This window comes from Tympanuchus pallidicinctus, unplaced genomic scaffold (genome assembly GCF_026119805.1).
Source record: "Tympanuchus pallidicinctus isolate F22 unplaced genomic scaffold, pur_lepc_1.0 scaffold23, whole genome shotgun sequence".
In the NCBI taxonomy this organism is placed as follows: domain Eukaryota; kingdom Metazoa; phylum Chordata; class Aves; order Galliformes; family Phasianidae; genus Tympanuchus; species Tympanuchus pallidicinctus.
In genome coordinates, this window is record NW_026294740.1 from 4,849,526 (window position 1) to 4,868,034 (window position 18,509).

Genomic DNA, 18,509 nt, shown 5'->3' on the forward strand with positions numbered 1-18,509 from the left:
CACGTCAGGAAACAGACTTTGAAAACAGAGACCAAAGAGGAAAAAACATGGATCTACGTACACATAACACCCTAAAATAAAAGCCTGAGACTGAATGCATGGAAACAGTGCTACATGTTAGGTGTAGGTTAAAAAACAAAACAAAACACTAAGAGTTTCTCAAAAGAATCGCATCTCCAACCAGAACTCCAGTTCCATAATTGAGAGCAACGCACTTCAACGAGTTTATTTGAAATAAAGAGAAAGCACAGCATTGCTCAGAAACAAGGCAATACTTTCCTACCAGTGAAATTCATCTCAGATCACTCCTGCCCGTTCAGCTTAACACTACCTGTTTTTTGCAGCTCAGAAACAAGAAAACTAACAGCAGCTGAACCAACCTCACATCAGCATCTGTATAAATAATCTGGCAACACTCTATGGAGTGACCAATAAAGGAGAAGGAAGGGAGAATTTTAGTAAACCTGAAATGATGACCCATTGCAGGGATGCCATTTTGAGAAAGAATTTCTTTTCAAGGAGAACTGAAGTTATTGGAACATTCGTATTATTCATCATCAGCCCTGACCCTCTCCATCCAAGCACAAAGTGAGGGAGGCAGGAGCAGTTTGTGAAGCTCAGCAGTTTGTGGGTGTGATGCTGGACAAAGTCCCAGAGGGACCATTTCTTTTGGTAATGCATGAAGTTTATCACATGTTGGTGCTCATTCTGGACTGGCTGTTAGCTGGAGTGAGTTCCCCTTGGCTACCTTCTCTCGGAGGAGACTGCAACAAAAAGACCAAAACACATCCTAGTTAGTGATACCCCTCATGTGCTTCCAAACAGACCAAAGGAAACACAGGTGATGACAAGCAGGAGAAGAGCATGCCCCCAAATACATAGTGATAGATTTGCAAAAGCTCTGTGTTTACAATTCCTACAGTTCAAGTTCACAGTTCCTATACAAGCCAAACTAGAAGCTTTAAACCACTCTTTGTTTCCCACATACAAGATGCTGCTGGCTGCTGAATTTGAATCTTATCTGGCACTTGGTTATCAAAGAGATGAATGTACTACAGAACTTAATACATTCTGTGTCCTATCCTCCCCATTGGCATTCTTTGCATCCTGGAAGCAATACTGCAAACAATTCATGCATTATTTTAATTCCTCTACTAAAAAAGTTGCTTCGAGTTTCTTTGGTTTTTGGTAAGATAAAAGGTATGTGTATCATGAATTGGGCAGAACGAATTGGAATCAAACACATCAACTTCAAAGGACATTCTGAATTGTACCAGTAGTTCAGTGTACTGGCTAGAAATTCTCGTTTCTTCTTCCCATTTCACATTTGATATCATCATGATTTGTCCACCATTTGTGACAACAGCCAGTCCACTCCCCTGCTGATGTACGAACCTCAACAGTTTCTGGGGAAAATACTCCTACTGACTGTTCCACTGCCCTGAATCCAAGCACCACAGCCATACCTTGACGTGGATCTGGTTGCGCAGCACTGCAGCTCGCAGGATCATGGCTTTGGCACGGCGCTGGAACTCTTTGCCCATGAGTAAAGACTTCTCAAAAGTTGTGCTGCGTTGGTCTACATCTCGAGCATAAAGAATCTGCAACCAAGATAGACATTGCATGCAGGAGCTACAATAGGGCTCCAGAGCAGAAAGCCCTTTCTGCACTGTGGAATAAAGCTGGAGTGTCACGGAGAGCAGCCCTCCTGAAAACACCACTCACAGCAGATGAATGCAATTTCAAAGTATCCAAGGAACAGAGAATTTTTCAATCTTAGGACAGCTGTTCAATCCACGACCTGTGGCTCAGATGCACTCACCTTACTGTGTGAGTCGATTCGGGCATTGATCAGTCCCTCCAAAATCAGCTGAGTAAGTTCATCTTCCAGAGCAGCCACTGTGGTATTAAAAGCAGTCGCCATCTTGTGCATATCTGCTGACACGTAGGGGCTGAAGTACTAGGAATAAGAAAATATTCAGTGACCAGGGGGATTCCCCACCCTCTGCAACACCATGGAAAAAACAAGGACACAGAGGTGGCCCATTCACTGCTTATCCACCCCTCAGGATTGCAGCAACGATTACCTGAATCAGGGCACGGTTTCGAATTTGAGTATAAAGTGTCCTGACATGAGGTGCAAGGTACATATCCAGCAGCAGGTTGTCCTGTGCAAAAACACACATCAGAAGCTCAGGAACAGCGTAGAAAAAAATACATTATTCTTATGTTCTTAAAAATATAAATATACTTCACTCTAAAGGATATTAATATTCACTACAACAAGGCAAAAAAACCCTAAAAAGCAAGAGCCAAACGAAGAATGAACGAGAGAATTTGCAATCTATCAAAGAACTCAATATATGTTTAAAAAATTGCATAATTTCTCTTCACCATCTGCTCCTCAACTGCTCTCTGTTTCCATCTACCTCACCAGGAGGTAGAAGACACCACAGAAAAGATGCACAGGAAACACTGTTACTCTTTCTCACAAAAGACATGGGGAAGGAAACTGTTGGGAGTCTGTTCTTGCACCTCTCCCCTGCAACTCACCTTCATCTCATCCAGCATCTTCAGGCATGAAGCATATTTAGACTCATAGAACTTGAAGATGATGTCACGAACCTGTGGCTCCAGCTCCAAAAACAATTTGAAGGAACTACAGATAAACATGGCAGTGATCAGATCTTGAAACCCACCACTTCCCACCCCACAGCCTCGTCACTCCAAAGTGCAAGATCACAAATTCCAACTATCATCTGGACATTCCAAGAACTGACTCCCTAACAGACCAGAGAGCTCCTGTGGTAAAAGCAGCCAGAATTTTATCAAACCAAGTAGCAGAAATCAAGAACTCAGCACTGAGTTATACAGCCAGAAAACAGAGGCCACATCTGTGTGTGCACAGCACTGTGTGCTGGCCAGCTTTGTGATCCCTTGCAAAGCACAGCCTTACACTGAACACAGCACACCCAATGCAAACTCAGTGCACAACAGCCTTGGGAAGACGATCCATCTCAAGTGTGAGAGACCTTCAGAATGCACACTGCTTCTCAGTGCTCTCCCAGTTCTCCATCCCATCCCTGGCACCTCATCCTACGACTCAGCCAATAAAACAGTCAGGGTAACAACCCTTTTTCCACATCACCTTAAAATTATTGCTTCCACACCCTTAGTTGTAATGAATTCAGCAGCACAGTCATTCAATCTATGACACAAAAATATCTATTTTTCCAAAGCCTGTAATTCTATTAACATCACATCTGTCATAGTTAGAATACATTTTAAGTTGTATTAACTGTTAAGCTGTATTAATATGATTAGCATAGAAGTCATATCAAGGTAAACAGCTGCCTCTTACAGGACTCCATCACCCTGATCTGGGCCACTAATGGTGACAGGAAGCAGGGCAATGCAGATGTTGGATTTGACTCAGGTTGGAAGTTTCTGTTAGAGTTCCAGCTATGATTAAGCAGGGAAACTTCAGCTAGCACTAAAACCAAATCACGGTTCAGTTATTGTCTCTCCAATCCAAGAGCTATTAGTCTTTCCAGAATCCATACTCAAATAAAGTGCCATACCTACAAAGGATGTCCTGACAAAGCATCACCTACCTGCTGGAGATAACATTCCGCTGCAGCTCCTGACGATCAAAGGTGGCGAGGGCACAGAGACCTCCATACACAGCTACATTGCTAGGAGACAACAGCTGGAGAGAGAGATTGAGGGAGCAACTCTGAATGGCAACACTGACTGACTACTGAAATGGCAGAAGGTTGGAATTAAGTCTTCTCTAAGCCTTTCCTTTGCCCCATAATGAGATCGTTTGTCAAATGCAGTGGAAGCACAGCATGCTCTCAGGTATTCACCAGAAGCTGAGCTGGGACTGTCCACTGCTAAGAGCAGAAGTCAACTCCAGCAGCCAGACTTCTGATCAGGTATGAGGTACACAAATTCCACAGACTACAGTACCTGCATGACCTAAAGCAGGCCATTCAGAGCACTCAAGGCCAGAGTTATTTGTTCAGTTGTGTTTTGTTGGAGCTTTTGGTTTGTTTGGCTTTTTTTGGTTAAGAGATGGTTCACAGTACCACCAAACCATACAAGAGTGCTGTGAGGACAACTACAGTACCTGAATTTTACAAACTACCATTTAGAAGAATTACATTCCCTCCAAGCCCATGCAGCTCCCTCACAGTCCTCACCTCAGGGAAATCACAGTGATCAAATGATGCCAACAAGAAGCACTTTGCTGCCTGTTTGTATTTCCGTGCAGCTAGTTCAGCCAAGCCTGGAAATCAGGAAAAAATAATTCTCTGTTCATGATAGAATGCAAGTTAGGAAAAAAAGTGTGAAATCTCTCATTGTAAAAACTGTAAAAGGGAGAACCTGCACCCCAGAGCTGGTAATGCCTTCTCTACTGAAGTGAAGCATGATTCTCAGACAGTAACCAGCATCCTTTAAAATACATAAATGAGAGTTCCATCTCATTTTGCATTTCTGGTGAGAAAATGAAGTTTTTTGGATATGAGAGAACAAAATAAATCAAGCATATTCTGTTGTTAAAGATTCCTATGGGCAGAAAAGAAGAAAAGCAGGCATAAAACAAAACAGAAGAAGCTGAAGGACTCGCTCACCTGCTGCACATTTCAGCTTAGTGAGAATTGCTTGTGTCTGGCTGTCTCTTTCTCCTCTTTGCTACAGGATGAGAAAAAGCAGTAGTGAACAAGCAGCTTGAAAACCATTTTGGTTATATCCTTGAGATATTTCACCCTAGTAACTGACTTGCAAATCTCAACTGCAAGATAACTTCACCTATCAATCTCAGGAAACATGGAACAAACTGAGGACAAGTCTCCCTGCTTTTGCCATGAGCAAGATTTCCTTCATGCATATCATGGGAGATAATTAACAATGAATCTCTAAAGGAATGGTATAGGAGCCAGGGAGTGACTGGATTAGAGGAAGAATAGACTGTAAGATGAAGGAAGTCTGAGAGGGAACAATTTGTAAAAGGGGGAATTGAATAAACAATTTTACAAACTTTGGAGACAGAAAACAAAGGGAAAATTCATGTAAATTAAAAAGCAGGACCTTACTTCTGCAATTTCTGGCGTGGACTCAGCCTTGCTGACGTAGCTCAGAACATGAGACCAGTTTTGGAGGTAGACGCTGACCTGCAGAGAGCCAGGAACAGCACAGAATAGTCATGAATAAATGGTGTTTATCAACAAGTAACATACTTGTGGATATGAAAGGTGCAGGAGGGCTCCATAGCAGATGTCAGGACTCCACATACCACCCCCTGCAGGCCTTCCTACCTTGATGACATTGAGACACATGTTGATCACATGCTTAGCACTGGTGCAGTAATCCCGGGCTCGTGAGTAACACTTGAGAGCGTTGCTGAGGTCCCCGCAGTCAAGGTAATGATCACCTAAATCATCGTGGCCTCTCCTGGAGCACAGGAATTAAAATAGTAATGAACTGCATGCTTAGAAAGAGCAGGGGAAAAAGGGAAGCTGAGTTTGTTCTGAACAACTCAGCACACTGACCGAAGGCACCAATGCAGCTGACATTCCGCGTTAGGTGCCTGGAGGAGCAAAATGCTCTTCCTTGCTCCAGCAGAGCCTTCTGCATCTCACCTGATACTCTCTTTGATGGAGTTCCCTTTGTAATTTTTCAGATCTGTGTCAAGTTTCTCCAGTTTAAGAAGAGCTTTTTTGCGTGTAGCTTCAACCCAAGCTGTGTCAAGAGGAGGAGGTTCAATTCCACTATCAGGGACAGCATCGGGTGTATTCTGCAGCTCTCTGAAAGAGTTTGATCTGATTAATACCCTGCAAACTTTTCTGTACAAATATCTGAAAAGTACTTGCCACTGTATCCCTGAAAACAGTACCACCACATGCACCAAAGAGAACAAAGGGAAAACAAAGGCAGTAGGGAATGAAAGAAAGAAACAGAAAGAAAGAGAGAGGCAAATATTTAGATGAGGTTTTAATTCATTAATACAAGAGCATCTGTGGTTTTAGACTGAGAAAGGGGAAGTTTAGGTTGGATATTAGGAGGAAGTTTTCACCCAGAGGGTGGTGAGGCACTGGAACAGGTTGCCCAAGGAGGCTGTGATGCCCCATCCCTGCAGGCATTCAAGGCCAGGCTGGATGTGGCTCTGGGCAGCCTGGGCTGCTGGTTGGTGACCTGCACACAGCAGGGGATGGAGCTGGATGAGCACTGTGCTCCTTTGCAACCCAGGCCATTCCATGATTCTGTGATCTAGAATTCAATTCCATGATTTGCCTAGAGAGTGCTCATTAATACCTCAAGCAGTTGCAAGGATTAAACTTCTACCTGTAGCTCCTTACAACACTACAAATGAACTCTTCAGAATGAGATAAGATGTCTAAGGAACATTTTGGCATTACACATGTAAAGTTCTCCACAATTAAACACCTGTCTTCAGTGGAAAAGCTCCACAGGTCTGCCGTGCTCTCAGTACCTGGTGGCCTCAGACAGCTTCCTGTGGATTTCTTCATACACATCAACATTGAAAGTTCTCTGGACAAATGACAGAGCCATCTTGAGGGCTTCCACCCGCAGCTGTGGGCAGTGGTCAGCAATAAACTGCAGCCTCTCAATCCGCATCAGACCGCTGTAACTGGATGCATATTGCTCCAAGTCCTGCAGACAGAGCTCAGGCTTAGAAGGCAAAGATGGCAACACCAAATTAAGACACTACAACATGACCCACACAGGATTCCCTGCAGTCTTGGCTCCTACACGGAGACTCAGAGATAGAAGAAGTCAGGTAATGTTATTCCATTTCTCCTTTCTTCAAGTGTAAGTCAACTGTAATGTACTGCAAATCCAGAGGCAATTAATGTTTATTTTTTCTGTAGTGCTACTGCTAATTAAAGCTGCTCAGTCAATAACCTGTTAATAATTTTGTCAAGATGTCATCATTTGAACTGAATTTCCCTAAATCAGACACAGTTCTTCCTTTAAAAAAATAAAATAAAATAAATAATCACTTCCAAAAGACAATTTGCATTCTTTTGCTCTTAAAACATCTCCTTTGAGAACTATAAGGACCTCTTACTCCTGAGGAAGGATCTGAGGTTTAAATCCTGAACATGTAACAATTGTTAAGCCCAGCTCAGAGCTCAGGTTGCCTGTCCACACTTAATTTACATCCCATGTCATCTCCATTTAGGCACCCCCATGTTCCCGATGTGCTATTGATGTTAGGGTACCATTTTCTAACATGATTCTTGCTTGATCCAGTGCCAAGACCCATCTTGCTCTGAGACTGAAACTGGACTGCATAAGCAGCAAATCTGGCTTTAGAATTCCTGCTTTATCAGACGAAGAATCCAAGCACACAAAGGCAGAAGCATTCTTTCTTCCACGCATTCATGTGTGATGCTGCCCAGCACTGCTGTAACCATGCAGTCATTTCACTCCTCAGTTATTTGAGCATCAGAAGGGATTTATAGTTTTTCACATCACACAGTTATGGTGAAAATAAAACCACTACATTTTGTGGAATGCTTAGATGTTGCAGCAGTAAGAAAGGCAAGAAGGCTGCCACACAACCACTCCATCTCTTTAGCTTCAGAACTGAACCGAAAGGCCAGAAATCAAGCAAGATGCCAGGCCACACATTGACCAAAATAAAAAGAAGAGATATCTGTGCAGTAAAGAGTCAATGATCACATGAAAGAAATCACAGAAGGGCTGATTGCTATTCTTACCCCACTATGCATACAGAAAATGCATTCATCTCTAAATAACCATTCGACAAGAAGCAAAATGAAGTTTCTCAGAAAACTGAAAGGAAGAAGCTACATCAGAAATGCAGTCCTTCAGCCCGCAGCCAGCACGTACCAGAGTGGGGTTTTCCACCACATAGTTGATATCAGGTGCGTTTTGTTGGTCTTCTTGAGGATCCACATCGATCTGCATGGGCTCCACTGCACCCTAGAACAGCAAAACGTGGTCAGACCTGGTTGTCTCCTGCTCAAACATAGTAAGCTGTGATTGGATGCATTAAGGGCTTGGTGAAATACAAACCAAATTTTAGCAATGGAAAGAAGAAGAAAAAAAACAAACCCAACAACCTGAGCTCTTAGAAAGGTTTAGGGCTTTTCTCTGCTGACACTATTGCTCAGAATGAAGTTTTTCTAAGTAAGCCACACTAATGCTCACCACTGACACAGCATTTGACTTGGTTTGGTAGATCATCAAACAACAAGCTGAAGAAATCAATAAATCTGATCCTACAAAGCACCTCAGGGATGCACACTAAATTCCACATTACACTGCATTTCTCTGCCTTGTGCAAGAGCAAGTATTAACACTCAGCTCATGAAGCTCCAAAATGGTAAAGAAGGGTACCCACAACAACTCACCAGACCCTCTGAAAGCTGCTTTAATGCTTAGAAGTAAAACTTCGAGGTGGGGGAGGAAGAGAAGACAACTGTTACACATTACGAAGTCTAAAGAAACATGAAGAACACAATGGAGGCAGTGGAAAAATGAATCTGCACTGTGAAAACCTGCCATCTCTTGAACTATCCTGCTGCTGTTGTCAGAGCGCAGAAGAGCAGCACATATCTCAGCACCAATGGAAAACCTCCCAAACCCCTGAAGCAAAAATAAATGAAGTTTAGGTGAGTTGGTTTCCTGGTTTGCTATTTTCTCCTTGAAGGGAAGAGAGGGGGAGCCCAAAGGAAAGTCTGATTGTTCAGATCAGCAACTCAGAAAAAACAGTGCATAAAGCCTTTAAGTCACTGTACTGAGACCGTCATTTTCTTTTTATTTGCTTCTTTTTATTTGCATCCATCTTTTCTTCTTATATCATAACAGTCAAGTTGTTTTTTTGTTTTTTTTTTTACACTGCCTGGCATAGCAAAAATCTGCCCCCAGCACCTTAGGGATCACTATTATGAAAACTACCAATAATTGCAGCTGGAGAAAAAAGATTTATACAGAATCACAGAATGGCCCGGGTTGAAAGGGATCTCAAAGATCACGAAGCTCCAATCCCCATACCAGGCAGGGTCACCCACCAACCTCCACATTTCATAGCAGCCCAGGCTGCCCATCCAACCTGGCCCTGACACCTCCAAGGACAGGGCATCCACAGCCTCTCTGGGCAGCTGTTCCAGCACCTCACTGCTCTCACAGTAAAGAACCTCACTGAGCTGCCAGGTCACCACTCTGCCTTCCTTCCTAAACTCCCAGGCAGAGAAAAACCACAAATAGGTGCAAGTCCCACTCAAATACACAAACTCAGACGCTTTCAAGCTAATCCTTCACTTTGAAACGAAGAGACAAGGCTTATTTAAGAAATCCGAACAACTTAAATAATAATAAAAAAAGATGTTCTCTCGCCACGATTCTGAGCCCACGAGAGCGCCATAACCTCGTAACGCAACGAACGGACCGCAGCCTCCCGCAGCACCTGGGAAGAAGGCGCTACCGAAGTACGGAGCTGCCCCGGTGCCCGTTAAGGGATGGAAGCCGGGCGACTCGCGGTGCGGACACAGAAGGGCGCCGAGTCCCTTCGGCTTCACCTGCGTCCCGCTGCGCCCTCCGCTCCGCTCCTCTCCGCCCGCCGTTCTACGGCACTTCTGTCCGCCCGGCCCCGCCTACGACGCCACAAACCGCCGAGGGCCGCTCGGTTGGAACCGCTCCACGCGACGCGGACGGATCTCGGCGAAACGACGGGTGACCGCAGCGCACCGACTGCGAGAGCGGAGCCGCCCGGGAACGCGACGGAACCACGACGCTGGGCCGAGGGGAAAGGCCGCGGACGCCGCACGGAGGCCGCGGAGAGACGGGACCGGGCCGGGCCGCCGAACGCTGTGCAGAAACGACACCGAACGAGGCCGCGACGGAACGGCGATACCGGAAGCGGCGGGAAAGGGCGCCTCGTACCTGCAGGTTAAAGACCTGGACGGGCAGCGGCATCCTTCCCTCGCGACCGCCACTTCCGGCCGACCGCCCCGCCCCCACATCCAGCCCGGTCTTCGCTTCCGGGTCGCGCGGCGCGGCCAGACCGCATCCGACAGGTGAAGCCCTTAAAGGGGCCGCGGCCCGCCGCTCCTCCCCGCTGGCACCGGGCGGCGGTGCGGACGGGCCGGGGCCTCGCGGGGCTCCCGCCGCCCGCGGGGACCGGCCGCGCTCGCCAGACGTCTCCGTCCGGTCCGGCCTAGCGCCGGGGCAGCTTCTCGTCCTAGCGGCTCGGCCCGGAGAGCCCGGGCGCTGCCCTCCGTGGGCTCAGCCGCGTCCCGGAGCCGTCCGGTGGAGGCCGCGGGGGAAACCGGCCGCGGGACTCCCGGGGGCCATGAGGCGGGCGGGCGGCGGCGGGGCCGCAACATGAGCGGCTCCTGCCTGGGGCTCCGCAGAGCCTGCTTCCTGCTGTCCGTCACCGCCGCCGCCGTCCTTCTCCTGCTGCTGCCCCGCGGGCAGCCCCCCGCCGCGCCCCGCCGCCGCCCGCCGCCCGCCGGGCCCAGTGGAGCCGTCCCGAAGCGGGAGGCGCGGCCCGCGGGGAGCGGCGCGCCCGGGGAGCGAAGCGGCGGCTCGGGGGCCGCTGGGGGCGGCCGGGGCGTCGGCGGCAGCCCGTGGCCTGCGAGAAGGGTCCGCCTGGGGCCGCCCGGCGGCTCGGGCAGGGAGAGCCTGGAGCTGAAGGACATCTTTATTGCGGTGAAAACGACGAGGAAGTATCACAAGACGCGGCTGGAGCTGCTGTTCCAAACCTGGATCTCCCGGGCGAGAGGACAGGTGAGCGCCGGGCCGAGATTCGCGGCAGCTGATCCACGCTGGGCCTGGATGCACACTGTGAGGCTTTGGAAAACGGGCCTGAGGACTTCATCAGAACGTATTGCTGAGTTCGTTCTCAATGAAGCTGCTTTCTCACTATCTGAGTCCATGCAGAAACTGTGTTTTGAGGGCTGGGAAAAGTACTACGTGGTAGTGTGAGATTTTTGGTGCTGATGTTGGCTTAGATGCCAGTGTTCTGGATGAAGCAGTTCAGTAATTGAGGTTTTTATGAGGCTGACACATAATCTGTTCCCTTGCTGATGGATTTTGTTACATTCTAAGCATCTTAATGCAGTTTTGCCCACCAGTTGGGCCAGGGCAGGGTTATTGTCTGACAGTTTGCACTCTGATTTTGATTCCTTTCCTTTTAGCTTGCTTAAGAGTTGTGGCTCCCAGCCACACAGAGGAGGTGAAGTTGCAGAGGACAATATTCTCAAATAAGATGGTCATTTGTTTTGGAAACGCTTTATCTGTACCCTGGGATAAGGAGAGCAGTGTTTTGGGTGTTTTTTCTGAAATAGTTTCTTCTAGTTTGCAGTGTGGGAACTTCTCCAATAAGAAAAGAGCTGAAGGTGCTGGGGTTCCCCCTACAATAGCTAACATGAAATAAATCCATAAGATAAAATAGTGTTCTGACAGGGAACCGAGCAAAGTAGATGCTGGTTTTGGAAGCCCTTCATTATGGACACGTCTTTCTCCTAACCCGTTTTTTTGCCTTCTGCAGACATTCATATTCACAGACTGGGAAGATCGAGAGCTGCGCCTGAAAGCAGGTGAGCTGTGTGGCACAGAAGGCTGCTGTCTGCTGTAACTGAGTTTTGTGTCGGTCGTACTTTTCCTAGAAGTCCTTGTTTCATGCTGTACAAGCAATTAGGGAAGTTAAGATAGCAGAAAATGCTGTGCCTACTTACCACCTGGACAAAAGGCTTGGAGCTTTGTGAATATTTTGTCACCTTTGCATATGCTTCCTTCCTGTTCGTAAGCTTCAGTCTCTCTGGTCCAAAGCTATATTAGGTGCTTCCTTTGCATGCAGTCTCATAGCCATGTTTATACACCCTGCAATCTAACCACATATCCGAAGATATTCAGAACTCACCTGGATGCTTTCCTGTGCAGCCTATCTTAGAGAACCTGCTGGTTCTAGATCATCTCCCTTCCAACCTCCTCAATTCTGTGTTTTTTACATACTTGACAACTTTATTCCATATGCACAGCCTGTGAGCCCTGCTTGTCCTGTCGTTTACTCTCCATGTGTACACATTGTGCAGATTCATTATACTGTAATAGTGCCAAATGTATACTTGGTCTTTTTTGGACCATCCATTCTTCCCAAACTTGATGGGGCTGATTTTTTGTTATTATCATTTTATTTATTCTTTTTTTTATTCTTCCCCCCCCACAGGGGATCATATGATCAACACCAACTGTTCTGCTGTCCACACCCGGCAAGCTCTGTGCTGCAAGATGTCTGTGGAATATGATAAATTCCTAGAATCTGGACAAAAGTAAGTGTTGTGGTTGACTTTGTTTCTTTCAGCTGCATTAGCAAAAGCAGAGTGATGAGCATAAGGAAGATAGTACAGCAGGAAGCAGTGCTTATGAACAGGGATCATCTGAAACCTAGCAAGGCTTCAGCATCTCTGCAGATCTAGGATCTATAGGTGGCTTCAGCTTCCAAGTTATGTTCTTCAGTGTAATAGGATGTGCTATTTCCTCTAAGCTTGAAAGACCACAGCTCAGCTGTAGAACTGTAACTCATTTCTTTGTCACAGCACTGCAGCAACTTTGTTGTTGTTGTTTATTTGAAGGTGGTTTTGCCATGTGGATGATGACAACTATGTGAATCCACGGACTCTCCTGCGTCTCTTATCTGCCTTCTCTCCTAGCCAGGATGTCTATGTGGGGCGACCGAGCCTGGACCACCCCATCGAAGCAGCTGACCACGTCCAAAGCGATGGATCAGTAAGCAGCTTTACAGTTAGGCTGAGAATCACCCTGAGCCTTTAAAATTGTTTAAAGCCATGAGAATCGATAGGTGCACCACAATATCAAATGACTTAACGTGCAAGTAATGGCCGTTGTCAGAGACAGAGTGCCAGGTTAAATGTACCTTTGATCTGACCTCACGTGCTTATGTACAATAGAGTTGTCTCCTGGGTGGATGTCTGCTTCTCTTCCTTTGCTCACTTATGTTGGTGATCTCCCTCACACTGAGGTGAGTAGGGCCTCTCCACCTTGACTCTTCCTTTTGTTTTAATCGTTTTTGGGGGCTGATGCTTCTTGTTTGGTGGTGGTGGTGTGGTTTTGTTTTATTTTTGGAAGGTGGGGCTGTTGAGAGCAGTATCCCACTGTTACCAGCTTGAACCAACCTCAGATGGGTGATAGATTCTCTGGGTACAGAAGGCCTAGCATTTCCAATATGCTTGGTTACTATGTTTCCAGGATGTAGAAGCAAAGGTGTCTCAGTTGCAAGGTTCATGAGCTGAAACAAGTTTTCAGAGGTCCTCTCTGCTAACGGGCATGAAAATGAATCAACTCACTAGCCAGAAAGTCAGTTATAAAGCACTTTGTTAGGAAAAAACACATAACATAGCAGTCTCCCTGGAGCCAAGCATCCAACAAAACAGCTGTGATTTCCTCAGGAAGATTGAACTGACTGTGGCCTTTGGCTAGAATCATTGGGGGCATCTGGAATTCGTTAGAAGTGGCACTGTAGTTTCCCACTTCATGTGCTTTCTCAGTTGTGTAAACCTGATGGTATGCCTGCTGTTATTTTCAAGGTGGAATTTAATTAGAGAGAACAACTAATCAGGCTTTCAGCAGCCTGCAGAAGCAGAATTGGTTTGTAGTCTTGTTCTGACTCAGGTGCAGTCCGATATCCAAGTAGAGCCTCAAGTTCTCCTCCTTGCCCAGCCAAACAGAGCAAAGCTGATTATCAGTAACTAGTGTGTGTTTCTTTTCTGTGTTTTTTCCTTGTTGCTTCTTCAGAAGACAAGCGTGAAATTCTGGTTTGCCACAGGTGGAGCAGGATTCTGTATCAGCAGAGGTCTTGCTCTGAAGATGAGTCCCTGGGCCAGGTAAGCACTCCTCCTAGCTGAGCTCCATTAATATGTGTTTGGTAAACTTTAAAGTGTGTTTGATCTTGTCTCCTGTGCTCTCACAGCCTGGGTAACTTCATCAGTACTGCAGAAAGAGTGCGTCTTCCTGATGACTGCACGATTGGCTACATCATTGAAGGGCTGCTTGAAGTAAAGCTGCTGCACAGCCCGTTGTTCCATTCCCATCTGGAAAATCTGCAGAGACTACAGGGCGAGTCTGTGCTGCAACAGGTAGGGCTGAGCCTCGTGTCCTGCTCCTGTAATCACACCTCAGCCTGATCAGAAAGCAGCCAGTGAATCAACTTAGTACATGTTGGCAGAGGACAATGTCTACAGAGTAGCGTAGCTGTATCCTGTCAAATTCCTTCATTTAGGTACAAAGCATACTTCCACCCTAGGCAGTTTGGTCATCCAGATGTCCTCTCTTTCAGGGGTATGTTTTACTACACTGCTACATCTAAATATGGTGTTCTCCATTTTGAGTTTCCAAGAGACACAGTAGCAGCAGTTGTAGAAGAAGGCAACATTTAGTGTGCCTGCTGCGTGAGAGAGTATTGTTGTCTAACAAATTCTGTCTTCATTCATGCTGCTTAACAATACTAGAATCAGAGCTATAGCAAGTACCTCTTCAATAACTAAGGCATAACTAAATGTCTGATCACTTTTAAGACTGACTTGCCTGAATCTCAAGAAACTTAATCAGGATAAATCAGACCCAGGCTTGTTTGTTTCATTCCTTAAATTACTGGGATAGCAGCAGTAGATGGAGCTATGAGGCTATCCTGGTGCTTTGTCTCCCTCTTACCAATTGACAGTTATGAACAAACAAAAGTGTAGTTTTGCCCCTATAAAATTCTTGCTTGTGTTTTCTTGACAATATTATTTGGCAGTGCAGATGTACATTTGGGACACAGTGTCATCTCCTTCATGTGAAGGACCTTAAGCATGGGCTGAATCTGACCTCTTCTTGGTCATCGTGGTTTCCCCGAGGCTGATAGCCCAAAATGCAGGTCTGCAGTTGGACAGAAGCAAGCCTTGTACCTGCAGATTTCCAAATACAGTGCTTGTATGGAGGAGCAGCAAGGAGGTGGAATTCCAGGGATCAAAACTTTGTTGCCAAGTTTGGCTGACAGCAGTCCTCTGCATGCCATTTCACATCCAAATGCTTCTCTTTTCCCTTTTGCTAAGACACGGCTACTGCAGACTTCAGATTGTGCCTGAGGAAGAACAGATGTCATTTAGTAAAGGTAGAGACGTCAGCAGGATTGGTGCCCTTCCAGAACTGGGTTGTAACTCATCTTGTCTGTTAAGACAATGAAACGTTAGCTCCTTTGTTTATTTTTCCCTGCTTGTCTTTTGATGAGCAGTGATCCACTCGATAGCTACCATCCAGTGCCAATATTGCTAATGGCAAAGCTGACCATCGTTTCTCGGATGTAACCCACCATTCAAATCAGGATCTTCACAGCATCTCTTTGTACCTCATTAATAACCATGCTGTCCCTATTCTGTTTTTCTGTAGTAGTGTCAGTTTCTGAGGTTTTTGTTTGCTTTTCCAGGTAACTCTCAGTTATGGGGACCCCGAGAACAAACACAATGTTGTGAGTGTGGGAGGAGTGTTTGGACTTCAGCAAGACCCAACCAGGTAAGTGTCCACTCCAAACCAAGATCTCCCTGTCTTGTTTATGTTTTTCAACTGCAAGAAGATCAAACTCACTTATGGGATTATTTTCTCATGCCAGATGTTATCACAGTTATAGGTGGGTAGAGCCACCTCCCCTGCTGTGGTAGGCTGCTGCACATTCAATACTTAGCATGTTCCTGGTCTGGAGAATTTCAGTCTCACTTTTATTTTACTTTTTTTTGTTTTCCTTCACAGATTTAAATCTGTCCACTGCCTTCTCTATCCTGACACTATTTGGTGCCCCAATAAGAAGATGTCATAACTTTTGACCAGTCTTTGACACCTTTATCCTACCTACTTTGCATAAAGCAAGAGTTGTGATGGGCTTTTTTTTTTCCTTCTGGGACACAAACAGACATATCTACAAAAGGAGGTCGACTTTGTACAGAAGCAAGACTGACTGGGTAATTATGGCAAGAAGGCATTTATTCAGCAGCAGCCTGGGACATTCCAGAGAAGAAAACCTTCTATTTCTTGTTCTTTGGTCCAGTGGCTCTTCATATGATGGCTGCAGTCATAGCTGTACAAGTCACTTTGTGCTTACATCTGATGTCACATGAGCCCTATCATGTGAATCTGTGCTCAGATACATCCTAGCAAATGCAGTACTTAGAATGATAGCATTCTTACTGCTGTTAGCAGCTTTCAGAGGCCGCTGTCTTGAAGTTGGAATGTTTAAGCAGACTGCAGTCCCCATGATGATGGGGGGGATGAAGTTTTTGCTTGTCTTCTTTGTGAACAGGACTTAAGAACTTCTGCAGCATGCCATGTTATACCTCCTCCACCTGTGAGCTGAAACACGGTCTGTTTGTAAGCACCAGAAGTCCAGGAATTGCTAGGGTAGACAAGGGTGAAAGCCTTTGTCATGGGAAAAACCCTGTGTAAGGGTAAACTGACTCAGGACTGCATGAGAGTTGCTTACAGTGCACGTTCTTCCCAGCAGTCTTTGTGTACCTCCCATGGAGGTGATTGTCAGACTTGGCACTCTTACCACTGAATGGCAGTGGCTGTTGAAGATGGTGGTGGTCTGCTAGGTCCAAGACTGTTCCCTTGGTATTTGATACTGAAGAAGTATTTGCCAGGCTAGTTGGTAACTGTTTCTCCTCCTTTGCCCTCAGCAGGTTAGGTGAGCTACAGCACGCCCATCGGCTGATGAAACACCCTGTTTTTGAAGTATCCTTTACTGCCTGTGAGGGAGGAGGAATGCTAGATAGCTGTAGCGCCGAGAAAGTTTTTGATGATATCATTTGAGGCCTTTTAATGGTGTGTTTGTGGTTACCCCACTTCAGCTTCTTGAGGTAACCTTTTGAGACCAGTGTTTGTTTTTACTCTACATCTTAATGTTTCACTACGTAATTCCGGCACTTGGTAAAAGGAAACTGTATGCTGATAGAAAAGCAAAAGCCCAATGCTGTAGCAATATCACCTGCTGCTGCGCTGTCAATCAAATAGGCTTAGTTTTGAAAGTGGAAGAATTGAAACTTCATATGTTTAGTTTTGTTGCTCCCAACTTTGCCTTTGTGCAATCTATACCTGACGTGAAGAACAGCATACGAATGATTTTGTGAAACCACTGATTACTTTCAAACTCTTCAGAAAATACTTGCAGGCTTAGTGCTAGAGGCTGAATTAAGTGGAGAATAATAGCATGATGTTGTATAACCTGAAACTATGACTAATGGCTAGAATTCGGACCCAGCAAGTTTCAGATTTCTATCAGCTGTGCTGAGCTGTGCATTTCAGCTAGTTGCTTAACTTCTTCCCATTTGAGAAGTGGTATCATGTAGGCAAACACCTGCAGCGTATTCAAGTATGAAATGTAGTGTAGGTGTCAGCCTCCTGTAAAATAATATTCTCTGCTTTCTGTTTTTAAAGCAAACCTTTCAAGAACTGGATACACTGTCCTCTTTGCATGATTTTATTTAATTTTACAGAGGAGCCAACAAGCTGACTGCTTGCTACAGTCCAGCATTCCTAATTTTCTTTATCTGCTAAGGCAATGCTTTGACCATGAGGCACAGGAATAAGAGTGCTGCAGGCAATCGGATCAAAGTCCAGCTAGCACAGTGGCTGTTTCGAAACAGGAACATCTGTAACACTGACAGCCTCTCACAGAGCATGGAGGACTTGTGGCAGGGTGGGTTGTGGGATGTTCTACCTCTCCATTAGGTGTTCTGCTCACTAGAACTGGGATGTCCTGTGGTTCGATGATATGTCATTAATAGCTCTGGAGATTACTGGTATCTATATAAACACTTTTTTAAAAAACATTTGGTGGGTTCTTGTTTTCAGCCTCCTTGTAGCAAAAAGTTGTGAAGCTGCATAAGCACTTGGTGAGATTTTTTTCATCCTTAGTGATCTCTGAATTCTGCTGGAGCTTTTCTTCCTCTGCTGCTAAGAGCAGCCTCCTGTCAGATACTACAGACAGCACAAGCTGGGTAGTGATTATGTGGCAAACTGCAGTTCAAAAATGACAGCACTTCACACTGATGGTAGCAAAACTGAGTACAAGTCCCATACTGCAGTCGCTTCCCATCCTAAATGCAGTTTGCTGCCTCTTTGTCATGCCTAATGCTGGTAGGGTGCTTATCGAGCTGAAAAAGGACCACATTCTTCTGTATGACAATGCAGGATTGTTTGTGTTCAAGATTCTTGTAATGTTTCTCTTGTTCACAATACAGTAGGCTCTGTAGATATACTGGGATGCAGCTTCTTAAACTACTGTCTCATACATAAAATGATTCCATGAAGTAAATATTTAAGGATGTTGAAAGGTGTGTTTTGTCTTGTCCTTGAATGCATTCTCTTCACCAAAAATGAACCATTAAACCCTGTAATCCAGAAAACTAGTCTCCTGTCAGCCTTGTGCTGCCATAGGGACAAAAAGCACATGGGAATTAGAT

At 45.6% G+C, this 18,509-nt stretch overlaps 2 protein-coding genes across 2 annotated transcripts; one reads left to right on the forward strand and one right to left on the reverse strand.

Moving 5' to 3' along the window:
- Positions 1–200: 200 nt before the first annotated feature.
- On the reverse strand, positions 201–10,064 carry GPS1 (G protein pathway suppressor 1). Its single transcript, XM_052688211.1, has 14 exons — positions 9,940–10,064; positions 7,885–7,977; positions 6,497–6,678; positions 5,646–5,810; positions 5,322–5,457; positions 5,100–5,177; positions 4,638–4,698; positions 4,206–4,291; positions 3,615–3,709; positions 2,554–2,659; positions 2,088–2,168; positions 1,823–1,960; positions 1,467–1,601; positions 201–764 (listed from the first exon to the last, which is right to left on the reverse strand). The coding sequence occupies exons 1-14, from the start codon at positions 9,970–9,972 to the stop codon at positions 690–692; spliced, it is 1,464 nt and encodes a 487-aa protein (XP_052544171.1). The 5' UTR covers positions 9,973–10,064; the 3' UTR covers positions 201–689.
- A 140-nt stretch (positions 10,065–10,204) lies between these two features.
- Positions 10,205–18,379, forward strand: RFNG (RFNG O-fucosylpeptide 3-beta-N-acetylglucosaminyltransferase). The gene is made up of 8 exons (XM_052688212.1): positions 10,205–10,785; positions 11,549–11,597; positions 12,227–12,329; positions 12,633–12,786; positions 13,813–13,901; positions 13,988–14,153; positions 15,482–15,567; positions 15,802–18,379. The coding sequence occupies exons 1-8, from the start codon at positions 10,381–10,383 to the stop codon at positions 15,866–15,868; spliced, it is 1,119 nt and encodes a 372-aa protein (XP_052544172.1). The 5' UTR covers positions 10,205–10,380; the 3' UTR covers positions 15,869–18,379.
- Positions 18,380–18,509: the final 130 nt, after the last annotated feature.